At 48.3% G+C, this 13,676-nt stretch overlaps 1 protein-coding gene across 1 annotated transcript; it reads right to left on the bottom strand.

The window, feature by feature from the left end:
- Positions 1–392: 392 nt before the first annotated feature.
- Positions 393–4,471, bottom strand: LOC109733541 (sodium/hydrogen exchanger 4). Its single transcript, XM_020292760.4, has 14 exons — positions 4,060–4,471; positions 3,850–3,968; positions 3,624–3,721; positions 2,812–2,871; positions 2,680–2,726; positions 2,400–2,594; positions 2,233–2,279; positions 2,081–2,147; positions 1,902–2,002; positions 1,652–1,753; positions 1,365–1,506; positions 1,223–1,285; positions 1,058–1,141; positions 393–957 (listed from the first exon to the last, which is right to left on the bottom strand). The coding sequence occupies exons 1-14, from the start codon at positions 4,231–4,233 to the stop codon at positions 673–675; spliced, it is 1,584 nt and encodes a 527-aa protein (XP_020148349.1). The 5' UTR covers positions 4,234–4,471; the 3' UTR covers positions 393–672.
- Positions 4,472–13,676: the final 9,205 nt, after the last annotated feature.

The raw sequence follows: 13,676 nt of genomic DNA, 5'->3' as shown, positions 1-13,676 counted from the left end.
GTATCCCATCTTCGGTGTTTTTTGTTGAATAAAAGTTTGGCTAAACCCTAAAAAAAATTCCTCTCCCACTCAGGACAGCACCTCTCTAGTCAGCCACCACACCCCTTGTTCCAAACCCTAGCTAGATGGATCTAGAGCTTGGATAGCTCACTGATGAAGAAGATGAGGCCGTAGAGGTGAGGCCTCCAACACTGGTGCAGAGGAGGCGGAGGCAGGGCTCCAGAGCAGATGCAGAGGCAGAGGGCACAGCCGGAGGCGCCCACGCCTCCGCCGCCAGCACGCAGGCGTTCCCGCGAGTCCCTGGAGTACAAGAGCCGTTTGTCCGACAAGGTCCTGGGGCACTGCACTCCAGATGAGTTTCGGCGTGTCTGCTTCCGTTTATACTTCCAGAATTTGTAATACTGCAAATACACTAAATAAAGAGCAAACTGAATTTGCTCGACACTGTTCATGTTACAAACTTTACACTGGTAGTAGTAAGGTAGTAACTAACAAAGATACAAAATTCAGAGATATTGCTACACTGAATTACCGTCGCTGAACTCGATTATACATTTATACTCCAGTCCAGCACCAATTATTCCACCTCTTCTCTTGCACAGAATTACGTCGCCGACCTCGATTATAAGCACTCTGGTCTCCACGCGCCAATTATTCCACTCAGTAAGCCAGTCAGTAAGATCGTGGTCCACCGAAGATTGGTCTCATGAACCTGTCGTCGAACTTCCTCCAGTAGATGTGCACCGTGTGGATGGGTCTCTCCAACATCATTGATATGCTTCTCTTGGCTTGGACGAAGCCGCTTCCACTCCCCGACGCGTCTTCGTCGCCGAGGAACGGCAGGATGAACTCGTCCTTCGGCGAGTTGCTTCCCGTGCTGCGGCCTCCCGCCGGCTCCCGGTGCCGATGCTGCGGGAGCATGGCGCTTATCATCGGCCTCGTCAAGAAGCCAAACACCTGAAATGATGAGAATGTCTCAGATTCTATGTGCCGTGTATACCTTTCGCCGATAGAACATTATGTAACGAAAAATGCGGGATCCGGTTAATGGTACTACCAGGGTTGTGAAAAATACTACGACAATTGTACTGGTGATGATGGTTGCATGGACTGGATCCTGTGTTACACCTGAAAATGTGAACTGAAAAGGCATGCAAATGTTCAGCAAACCACTTGTCTTCTCGTATTATCTCAAAGGCAGCCGGATGATGAGAGGACGTACCTGATTGTATGCTAGCGCGATTGAAACAGCGCCTCTCATGAGCCCGGCCCACCAAATCACGACCTTCACATGATTAAAGAAATTTTAAGTACATCATTCAGAGGATTTTCTACCAGGGAATAATCATTGGTTTAGAAGCAACCTGGTGCTTGAATGTGATTGGTGCTTTTTCAGAATTCCCACTCATAAAATTTGAAAGGATCGAAAGAGGGAAAACAAACGCGGCCCGTCCCAGCAAAATGAGTGAAATGATGACACCAAAAATACCAATTGAGGTCTTGAAGCTGGCAAAGTAACAAAGTATGGCTCTGAGAAATGCTTTAAGATATCTTTTTTTTTCTTGAATTGAATGCTTTAAGGTAACTTGAGAGAAGTGACAAGTACTTTGGCACTGCAAAAAAACAGAGACATGCATGCTTTGTTGCTCACCTTGCCTGTGTTGTCTTCCATTTATCCATGTCAAGGGCATCCATTCCAACATAAAGAAAGATAAAGGTCTCAGCGATGAATGATAGTGTCGCAAATATGTGCCTGTAGTCACATCATTTACATTACTATTACTTCCAACACATGTTTTCCATCAAAATAGGTTAACCAAAATAACACACATAAGTATCAGCAGTTGCTTTGAAGGCCATGCAGATAATTTAGTAATACAGAAACAGCAGAGTAATAGCACCTTGTCGTGATTCGGGAGCTCTCTGTTACATTATGCCATGCATAGTGGGACATGACGATGCCGCAGAAGAAAACAGTCAAAATCCCACTCAGACTTAACAACTGCCAAAATGAATGTTTGCTCAGGTGCATTGTGGACAAGCATATGAACTGTTAGAAGCTAAGCTCTAATAGAATTACCTCTGCTAACATATACGATAAATAAGCCATGAGAGCCATTAAAGCGACCTCCCGGTCAGTCGAGTGCCTGCAAAATCAGGGGAGGAATTTAGAATATAAAAGCGCAGAAGATGGACGGAACCCAACTAATGTGCTAGTATTCTACTACTTGCCTGCCAAAATACAGTGCTTTGAGAACATAAGCAGTGAACAGTCCGATCTGATATCATTCGGGAAACAGAAATATGAAAACTAAATTGGTGCCACGGTTCTGAAACATTATGTAACACCATGATTATAAATATCACAGAATTAGATTGTTAAAAAATAGTGTCCTTACTGTGGCGCCAAGGATAGTACTAGTTGCAAAAAGATAGAGGAAATCTCCGATAACTTTTAGCACCGCCCCGCTTTTGATCTTAGTGATATCCATATTCTTTATAGCATTGAATAGGACCACAGACGTTGCATCATTGACAACTCCTTCTCCGAAGACCAAGCTGTACAACCTCGGTGTCTCATCTTGGCTTATGACCTGAGTTTGAGCTCAAGAGATTGAACGTACGTTTAGAAAAATATATAGTGGAGAAAACACTCATGAACTTGAACATCCAACGGACCTGCAGCGTGCACACAGTATCTGTCGAAGAGAATATGACTCCCAGTGCTGCAATTAAGAAATCAGACCCAAGCTGATTATTTGAAGCGAAAGGGAGTGGCAAATTTTTTTTCACAAATGCAGAAGTAAGTACCTAGATAATCCACCGCGTCAAGTTTGCCAAAACCAACTTTTGGAAGGAGCCAGTAGAAACCTGATATCAAGAAAAGTGATATTTAGCAACAGATTGTTAGTGTGATGCACAAAATATCTCCCTTGAATAATGGTTACGAGTGCATAAAAGAGTATGAGTGAAGGCAATTTGAAAAACATGGATTCACCCAACATTTGCGACAATAAATAAGATACCCGGGATATAAACATTTCACTTGGATTGTGTTAACGTCCAACTCGGCCTAGCCCACACCCTACCCACGTTCTGGACGTTTATGCGCACATGAGCCAGCGTTCAGCGGAGAGCCCACTCCATCCCAAAAGCCCGGACTGAAGGGGGGAAAGGAATCTCTGCCCTATAAGCTGGTTGTGGCCTCCTCCCGTAAGCAAGGTGGGACCAAACCTGAGCCAGCCTCACCGGCCTACAATATCCCTAACAGATTGTCGATCGACACCAAACCTAGTTCATAATATCCACACAGGCGTCACTAGTAGGGAATTGCCCTTCTTGTGAGCAGAAATTTCCGTACGATGGTCATGTAAACGTACTGTTTGGCCGTATGCATCGTTCTGATGCAGAGGCTGGGGCGAATCCCCCTTTTCGAAAAAATAAATGTAAACGTACTGTATTTTTGCCATTCTAGTATGTTCTTCACTAATGTAAAATTGGTTTACTTTCACTCAGTTTAGCAGCCAAGTCTTGCAAATTTATAAGTATTTCTCTTACAATGTGTGATGCATGCCCAAGTAAGACATGCAAGAAAAGTCGAAGAATCAGCAAAGAGGTAGTACCTGCGGAAACTATTGCGACCGAGATGAAAACCCCGAATACCCCAAAGGACATGATGGTGAGGAAGTTATGGAAGAACTGCTTCTTCTTGACCTGGAACCTGTGAAGAGGAGCCATGGACAGTTGGACGCAAGACTCGGTAAAGTACAGAAGAGCTGGTAAATTATTTACTACCTCCAATACAGAGCAGACTTAACAAAGCTGGTGAAGATATATATATATACGTACCCGGCGTTGAAGATTATCGGAGGAAGAACGTAGATGAAGAAGAGCTGCTCGTCGAACCTCAGGATGTGCGAGTTCCTACCTTTGCTCAGCAGAAAGATGAGAGCCCCAACAATGCACCCCTGCCATGGAAGACAGTTAATCAGTACGTCTCGTCAGTCGTCCCTGAAATGTGCGTGTGGGCTGGAGATGAGATGAGACGCCGGATCGTACGATGATGAGCGCGGTGATGGACTCGTTGACCCATTTGTTCTCCTCGAGGAGGTGGCCGGCGACGAGGCAGAGGCAGAGCACCGCCGTGAACACGCAGATGGACACCACGGTGCCGCTGCTCCCCCCCGTCGACGCCGCCACCACCAGCTCGTCCCACAGCGAGGAAGCCGCCATGTGCCGGGCGCATATGCAGAGCTCGCTTCTGGTTGGCCTCAGATCACCGCCGCCGCCTGGCCTGCCCTCTTCTTCGCTGCCTCTGTACGTACGCGCGACGAGCAGAGAGCTCTAACTCTGTCTACCTTCCCTGTTTCTCGTAGTACTACGTTTGGGTGCGGCTGTGAGTGTGACGCGTGATTTTGGCGCGAGGCGGCGCAGTTCGAGGAGTGGGCGGCACGCGTGGCGGGGAGTGCCTGCGTGGCGGGTGAGCTGGTACGGTCATATGGTGCCACGCCTGGATTCTGGATGGCGTTGAAGGGCCCTGACACGCCTGCACTCTTGTTGCAATCGGAGAACCTTTTTTTTTCTGCAGGAAGGGATTAAAGAACTTTTCTTATGGGGTGGGATTAAAGAACATTGACACGACTGGTGCGTTCTGCTTGGGGCCCACAAAGCTCTGACGTGGCAAAAGGTTCAAGGTACTCCCTCCGTTCACTTTTATAAAGCGTAACGCCTTATAAAAGTGAACGGAGGGAGTAAAATTGATCTAAACGCCTTATAAAAGTGAACGGAGGGAGTAGTAGATTTTTTAAAGGTAAATGTTCGGGCCGGAGCTTTGTGGGCCGGTCGCTTCCTTTGTTCACGCGTGAGACACGCCGGCACGCTTGCGTTCGGTGGACCCAAACGTTTTTCTTCTCTTTTTCACTTTTTTTCTTCTTTTTTCTCTGCTTCTTCTTCCTTTCGCCTCGTCTGATCCCATCCCGTCTCCTGCAGTACGAGCTCGCCGGCATCGGCGGCACGACCCCGTGCTGCTTTCATGAGCATCTCGTACCCCATCGTTGCAAGCATCTTCTTTCCCCAACGAAACCCAAAACATGCTCCTTCACCGATGCTACAACCGGCGACCTAAAAGCTACAACCAACGACGACAAAAGCTTCAACCAGAAGACACCGGGGTGCCGTCGCAGAGTAGTGGCCGCGTCCTGCGATGGAACAAGCCACAACCTGGAGCTGCGACAGGGATAACGGGATGTTGCAACCAGCGACCAAGTTTGCTGGAACCGGCGGGGAGGTTTGCTGGAACCAGCATCCAAAAATGCTACCACCGGAGTTCGTTCTGCTGGAACAACAACATTTTTGCTACAACCGTAGCATGTTTTTGCTGCCACCGGTGGCTTTTTTTGCTACATGCATGCACGTGAGTGTTGGTCGACGGCGGTAATGCCTTTTTTTTCTGCAACTGTCGTTGTTTTTGGCTACGACCGGCGACGTTTTTTGCTACATGGCGTTGACTGGTGGCCGTCGATCGTGCAACCCCGTGTAGCGAGCGTCTACGAAAAAAAAAATCTTCAACGGGCATGGATAAGAGCTTCAACCGGTGCGGGGAAAAGCTTCAACGGTGAGGTGGATAAAAGCTTCAACGGGCGTGAGAAAAAGCTTCAAACCGAGGTGCGAGCGGTGACGCTGAGAGCTGCAGCCGGCGGTACGGTGGTGCTTTGATGGACGTGCTACGACGGTGGCGGCGGCTAGGTGCTGTAACAACAGAAAACGTCGGGCGGCACGGTTTTGCTACGAGGGGCAACGACGTACTGTTGGAACCGGCGAGGACAGGTGCTACGAGGGCGAGCATCGGCGATGAGGGCGGCGACCGGTGTTGAGGCAAGCGGCGAGGACGTCCGGCGAGGACGTCCGGCGAGTTGGCTGCCTTAAGGACTACTGGCTACACGCGATGGGGCACTCGCATATCTAGGCGTTCATTGGCAAACGCTAAACATGTGATACCCGGATAATTAAGCTATAGTAATCCTCTGCTAATGATGTCACGTCACCCCGATTTCTGTTGTTAAACTTGGGTCGGTTCTAAACCCAGTTCAAATTTCAAATTTAAAATAAAGTCAAACAAATAAAGTTTTCAAATGTCAAAACAAAAATGTTCGTTGGGTTGCAAATATTCACTAGCTAGTTATCATGTGGCAACCAACATCTTTTGGCTCTCCCATTAATCCCTAGGACAATATATAGTGGTCCCATAGCATATTAATTGGCCTTTTCAATTTCTAAAAATGCTTGAACAATTCCTTTGGCTCTGAAACTTTTTATGCAACCCTACGATGTTGTACCTGATTTATGTGTTATGTTTAACTTTCAACTAAATTCTTTTGGCCACTCAAATAAATACAATTCAGTAGCTAATTAGATACATAAAAAGAAAAGGAGAAAGCAAAATAGAAACAAAGAGAAAGGCCCCTCCCCTCCCCATGGGCCACTTGGCCCAGATGGCCTGCTGGACCAACAGCCCACCTCCCCCACTCATCCTGTTCCTCCAACTACAGGAGACAACAGGGGATCGTGGCGCCCATCCGCGCCGGCCATGCCGTGTGTGGAGGCCATCCACCGCCTCCCCGATGGCTACAAGGGCAACCCCAAGCCCCACCTCTCTTCCCCGGTCGAACCCTAGTCGCCACTCCTCATCCCCATCTTGCCTCTCTCACCCAAGATTCAGCCGCGCGTGACGCGGTCGTCGCCGAGTTGCCGTCGTGCACATGGCCACCGACCCTCTCCCCGCCACGCCGACGAGCCCTGGAGGACTGCCGTCGTCTACCTCACCCTCTGCGCCACCGGATTGGAGCCGGGAGCCCCCATCTCCGTCGCCCACATCGTCTTTGTCTCGGGTCGTCACCGTCGGCCGTCTTCGATCCGCTCCACCCCGAGCCTCTCCGGCATCCCCGAGCTCGCTTTTGCACGACTACAGGGCCCCGTGAGCTTCTTCTCCGCTTCCCCCTCGCCCCGTTCTTGATTTGCCGCCGTAGTTGTTGTTTCCGCGCACGCCATGGCCCGAGCTTCGTGGTCATAACCACGCTCGTGGGCGCCCAGCCACACAAGCCCATGCCCCTGCCCGTCCATGTCCTTGTGCGTGCGCTCCCGCGTGCTTGGTTGCTCCCTCTATGCTGCTGCTGCGATTCTGCAAGTTCCTGCCGCCGCTTTGCTCTGCCGCTAGCAGCCGCGCGGCTCTGCTTGCTGCTTGCCGCTTGCCGCCGCCCCCCCCACTCATGGCGGAGCCTGCCTCCGGCCACCGCCCCTGGTCCGTCCCCTGCAGCCCGCACACGGGGGCGACCCCGCCGGGTCCGGCCCGCGCCCCGCCATTGGCCGCCGCACACCGCCGCTCCCCTACACCTCGCCCCACCGCGCTCGCTGCTACCTCGGCTCCGCTGCCTCCGCACTGCCGCTCCTACCGGCCGCGCCGTGGCCGACCCCTACCTGCGTGCGCGCGTGCACGTCGGCACCTGCTGGCCTCGCCCAAATCACGACGGCCGCGCCCAAGGCCTCCGTTGTGGCCATGCGTGGATGCACGCCTGCCCCTAATGGCTGGCTAATTAGTGGGGGCTAATCCCCCACTTAACACTAACCCCCTCTTTCTAAACCGCAATGAAAAATGGGCCCCACAATTAACTAAGCTAAATTAACTTTTCTTTTAACACTTGTGTCAATGACAACTGGGCCCTGCATGTCAGTTTGACCAAGTCAACAGTCAACTCAGTTGACTGCTGACTGGACCTTTGACTGGTCAACAGTTCACCTCTAGACCCCACTTGTCATCCACTAGGGCTACATCTTAGTGGGTACAAAGGGTTTTTCTGTTATTTTAATATTAAAGTTTTTAGATAAAAGTAAATCCAGAAATTGTTTAAAATCTTTGAAAAATCGTATAAAATAATCCGTAACTCGGATGAAAAAGTTTTATACATGAAAGTTGCTCAGAACGACGAGACGAATCCGGATATGTAGTCTGTTTGTCTGCCACACATCCCTAACTTAGCGAACATGCAACTTTTCCCCTCCGTTTCATCTATCCGAAAATGCCAAACTTCGGGAAAACATTCCCGGATGTTTCTCCCTTCGCCGGTATCGTGTAGCACCGCGTTAGAACATGTCTAGCTCTGCCTGTTGTCCTGTTATGCACTTGCTTGCTATGTGTTTACTGTTTCTCCCCCCTCTTCTCTTCGGTAGACCCTGAGACCGCTGCTGATGCCCCTGTGATCGACTACGTCGACAACGAACCTTCTTCCCTTTTAGCGGAGCTTCCAGGAAAGCCCTCCCTTTGATCATCTCGATATCGCCCATTCCATTCTCTCATGCTTGCATTAGATTTTGCTACTGTAATTGATTGCTCCTATTCTGATGCATAGCCTGCTTTTGTAACCTGCTCATTGTACCTTACCTGCTTATCCTAAACTGCTTAGTATAGGTTGGTTAGTGATCCATCAGTGACCCCCACCTTGTCCTTGTTGCCCCTGCTTCATCATCGACGACTCGATCAATGTGATCGACGACCAGAGCCCGACACCTCACATCACATCATGCCCCTTTTTGTTGCTCGACTCTGCAGAGCTACTATCGAGTGCCGAGGGTGATCCCTCATAACGCACTCCTGATGATAATTCTGTAGTGTAGCTATTTGGTCGTGGTCAACGGGGGTGGTTCCTCTTTCACCATTCCCGATACGGCTCTGTCGTGCAACATCGCAAGTGTGAACCTCGAGGGTGGATCCTCTTACGTTCACCTTGATGATTACATCGAGTGGAATCCTCCGTGGGTGATTCCTCGGGTTTTCCCCTTCATGTTTGGACACACGGTTACCTTGACTTTACTTGAGACCATTGTTGAAGTCGGGTCGGCCCTCAGGGGTACCAGCGAGTTGATGTGAAAGTCGGGCGGGCCCATGGAGCACCCGCGAGTTTTCTACGTGGCACGGCCGGGCAGTCTGGGCCCTTGCCATAAGTCCATGAAACGGGGCGACGGGGTCACATTATCGCGAGTCTCTGCTCGTCTCCGCGAGCCCCCAATGCACTAACAGGTTTGGGTATTTGTTCTGAGTTGGCCTCTGGCCTTTACGCACTAACCACCACGTGAGAACAGATGTGGGCCTCGACGTCGTGGTATCAGCCGAAGCTTTGTCAGACGTCCAGTTCAGCATTGCGGCACGGCTGGGCCGGCACCATCCTATAGTGGTGGAGCCTGGTCCGCCCTGCTCGCAACGACCCGGAGTGCAACGGGCGATGGGCCCAGACCCCGGCGTGCTTAGGATGTAGACCGACGGGGACCTCTCTGCTGAGCTTAGGTAGGATTGCGACTTGTTGATCTTCCGAGGCCGAGCATTGAACCCAGAAAGGTGTGTCCGACCAGAGTGATCGAGCGTGTTGGGTAACGTGGTGCACCCCTGCAGGGAAGATATATATGCGAATACTATGTCCACAGTAATGGACGTTCAGACTTGTATCCGGATCTTATATAACTAGAAATGGATACTTGAGACATGTGATGGATATGTGGCCCTAGGATTGCTTTCTCGTAGGGAGTCGAGGAAGGATCTCTGGGCGTTGATACTACAACATGCTTGTTAAATATAAGATGCTATTCTTTACTCTTCTACATGCTGCAAGATGCTTGGAGCTGCTTGAAGATGCTAGTCTTCGATAGGCTAGGCCTTCCCCTCTATTCTGGCATTCTGCAGTTCAGTCCACAGATACATCCCTTCCATTTGATACCAATGCATTCTTAGTTAGATCTGATGCTTGCGAGTACTTTGGATGAGTACTCACGGTTGCTTTGCTACCCCCTTTTCCCCCTTCTTCCTTCTTTCCAGTTGTTGCAACCAGATGGTGGATCCTTGGAGCCAGATGCCACCGCCGACGGATGCTGCTACGTGGAGACTGCCGATGACTAGGAGTAGTTAGGAGGTCCCAGGCAGGAGGCATTGCCTCTTCGATCGTTGATTTTTGTGCTAGCCTTCTTAAGGAATCCTTTTCTAACTTATGTCTGTACTCAGATATTATTGCTTCCGCTGACTCTTGTGTATCGAGCTTGTATTCGAGCCCTCGAGGCCCCTGGCTTGTAATATAAAGCTTGTATTATTTTGATTTGTGTCTAGAGTTGTGTTGTGATATCTTCCCGTGAGTCCCTGATCTTGATCGTACACGTTTGCGTGTATGATTAGTGTACGGTTGAATAGGGGGCGTCACAAAACATCTACCGTGAGATTTTTTAAACATTTGCTTTTTGTTTTTTTTACTTTCCATGTATTCTTTTTTTCACGAGTACATAAAGCTTGTGTGTTTTTTCATTAATAGAAGGAGAGTGAAAAATTACAAGAGTTGGCCCCTACGTCTACTCTTAAGAACACAGTGGTAGATCGGTGGTGCCTACTCCGCGACAGACTTCCCATTAATCCAAGGACCAGCCCAGAAGCAACAAGAGTTGTCAGCCCACAATGTCTAAGAAGTCTAAGCCCTAAAGATTGGGAGAGCCTCCGCATCAATGAGAAGGTGCAAGTTACTCCATTAACGGGAGGGGGCGGTGCGTTGAAGCAAGTCCATCCCGGTTTAAGTTCTAAACTTAGTACAAATGCTCGTATTTTCAGATTTATTTTGGACTTTCCAAGGATATTCATTTAATGAGGTTGATATCTCGTGAGCTATTAGGTGACTATTGTGACTTTGTCAATAATAAGATTTGCCTTCTCGATTTCTTGAAGTTAAGTGGAGCCAACATACCGTCGACTACGATATGTGATGAGGACATGACTACCTTGAATACGATCATAAATATTGCATATGCGTATATATTTGAGGTGATTTATAATATGCTATCCAGAACGAAAGTACTTCACCTCCTTTTGTTTCATGCCTAATTGCAGAACTACCGGACACTTGTACAATTCACATATGAAGATATGATAAAAGGAGATTCTTATGTGCCGTTAAAGAAGTTCTCTCACGCCACTTTTGGCCCAAGAGAAGTTAGAGACCAAGTTTCTCACGTTCTGGACTCAGATACGGACTACACAGACACACCTGACTTCAAATGCTTACAACTTTTGCATACGGACTACGAATTGGGTGATTCTTTTTTTGTTGGAAAGTTTATCTCGTGTATTTTCCAATACAACTGGATTCACCTTCAAATTCATCTGGAGGACGAAGATATCGCCGAAATAGTCCAACGCTACAGCAGAATCCGAGTCAAAAGGTGTTGCATCACCTCCACTTGGGCCCATTGGCCTTGTACGTGCTAGGGGTCTAGGCTGCCTTGAGACGTCCTCCCACCTCCTTGGCCGCCACCCCTTTGTCCTATATAAGTGGATCAATCTAGTAGCATTTTCTTTGGGGTTTTTAATTAGTTAAAAGTTAGCCATTGCTGCAACTTCGTGTATTTTGTTTGTGTCCAAAGACCAGGCCAGGACTACTTTTGAAACCCCACTTTTATCAACACTTCAACTATATTTAGAATATTTATATTGATTTTATCATATTCTTGCTTCTTCTTTGATAGAATGCAGGAATAGACCTTCATGGTCAGGCTGATCGTGCTTCCGGCATTGTCAGTAACCTTCGGAGATTGATTTAGCGATTGCTAAGACGCAATGCCATTGCATGTTTGTAGTTAGATCGTCAAAGTCGACTCCACCAAATCGATAGTTATCATCTCATCAAAGAGATCCGGACCCTCGCCTCTATCAAGTGTTATCAATTTTCAAGCTGCTCGGTGAGAATTTCCAATTATTACTAAATCAGATTTGTTTTCTTACCTATTGTCCAAGAAAAAGCCAGAAAAAGAATATATCTCCTTTGTCCAAGGCAATCTGAGGCTTCACAATTTTTCTTTTAAGTGCATGCATAGTTGAATTATCGGTTTCATCGGTGTGTTGAGTTGCTGGTCTTAGTGTCTAGTTCCTTAGAGTTTTGAGTTCTGTTCACATTAGTCACATCGTCGTCGCATCATCGTCCGTTTCGCTGTCGACCACCGTCATCCATCAGTTTTCACCACGTGCTCCCCATCCACTACTAGGGAAATGCTTATACACAAGAGCTTAGTAGTAGCGCTTTTTATAAGAAAGCGCTGCTGCTAAATAACAGTAGCGCTTGTCATCGAAGAGCGCTGCCACTATTCATGTAGCAGTAGCACTTTTACTATAAAAAACACTACTATTATAGTTGCCAACGGTTGCATGGCAGTGTAGGTATACAGTATACTAGTAGCGCTCGTAATTAAAAAGCGTTACTGCTATTGTACATAGCAATAGCGCTGTTCTCTGTCGAGCGCTACTGCTAAATAGCAGTAGCGGTTGTTTCTAAAACGCGCTACTAATACGCTTACCTTATCCACAATTGGCGCCCCGCGCGCGCGTCCCTCACTCTCCCTCACACACTCACTCGCCTCGCCTGCCGTCGCCCGCCGTCGCCTGCCGTCGCCGCCGACTCCCCCAAGGTATCTGCCTCCCTCCCTCCCTCCTCCTCTCGCCGCCCTCCCCTCCCTCCCTCCCTCCTCCTCCTCTCGCTGCCCTCCTCTCTCCCTCCTCCCACGGCCCTCCTCCCTCTCCGGCGGTCCCCTCCTCCCTCTCCTGCTCTCTCCTCCCCCTCCCTCCTCCTTCCCCTCCTCCTCCCTCCTTCCTCCTCCTCCTCCTTCCTCCTCCTCCTGGACTCCTCCCACCTCCTCCTCCCCCTTTCTGTAAATAGGTTTTAGTTTTTGTTAAATGTAGGTTTTTGTTTTTAGTAAATGTATAGGTTTTTAGTATCTTTTGTTTTTAGAAAATTTGAATAAGTAATTTGAAAAGAATAAGTAAATGTAGGTCTTTTGAATAGAATAGGAATTTTTTAGAAATTTTGAATAAGTAAATTTGAATAGAATAAAATATGAAATTGAAGAAAATAAGTAAATGTAGGTCTTTTTAATAGAATAGGACATTTTTAGAAAATTTGAATAAGTAAATTTGAATAGAATAGGAAATTATAAGTAAATTTGAATAGAATAATTAAATGTAGCTTATGGAGTTTCACTAAGTCCTAAGATGACGATAATAATGTGTTTGTTTATATTTTGTTTTTGCATAAATCAAGGAGCCCCTGCATCATCCCCACCGTTGTCCCCGTCACCGACCCCCTCCGACCTCGATCGAGGTGAGTCCAGCCACCTCATGTTGTTAATTTAATTTAGGTATTTTAGGTGTTTAATCTTAGAATAATGTAGTATGAACCCTAGTTATGATCGAATCATGTTCAAAATGTAGGTTTTTAATTAGGTGTAGTTAATAGTATTTAGGTGTTTTAGGTATCACATTTGTTGTTATTTTTTAGTTAAACCAATTATTCCCGCATCGACGTCGACGATGCCTATCCCGCATCCTCGTCGTCAACTCGGTGGAGGAGGCCTGCTTGATCAGAGGGGCCATGTCCGGGACTGGGCTCCGCCGGGCTGGTACTGGGAGGTGCTACCTTCCGGGGGGCGCAGTTTGGTGAGGAGCCAGCCCATTGTTGACCCGAACCTTCTTTGGTGGCGGTCGCGTGGGCCAGTGACAGTGCGGAGGCTTGAGGACGCCGCGGAGGTGGTACGTCACCGTGTCAGCGAGGAGGACGAGCACTTCCGTCGCTACATGGTTGCGTTGGAGGGCAGGTTCTCCAATACCT

The sequence above is a fragment of the Aegilops tauschii genome, chromosome 7, assembly GCF_002575655.3.
Source record: "Aegilops tauschii subsp. strangulata cultivar AL8/78 chromosome 7, Aet v6.0, whole genome shotgun sequence".
In the NCBI taxonomy this organism is placed as follows: domain Eukaryota; kingdom Viridiplantae; phylum Streptophyta; class Magnoliopsida; order Poales; family Poaceae; genus Aegilops; species Aegilops tauschii.
The sequence above is the reverse complement of the archived record's forward strand: the minus strand, read 5'-3'. Positions and strand labels throughout refer to the sequence as shown.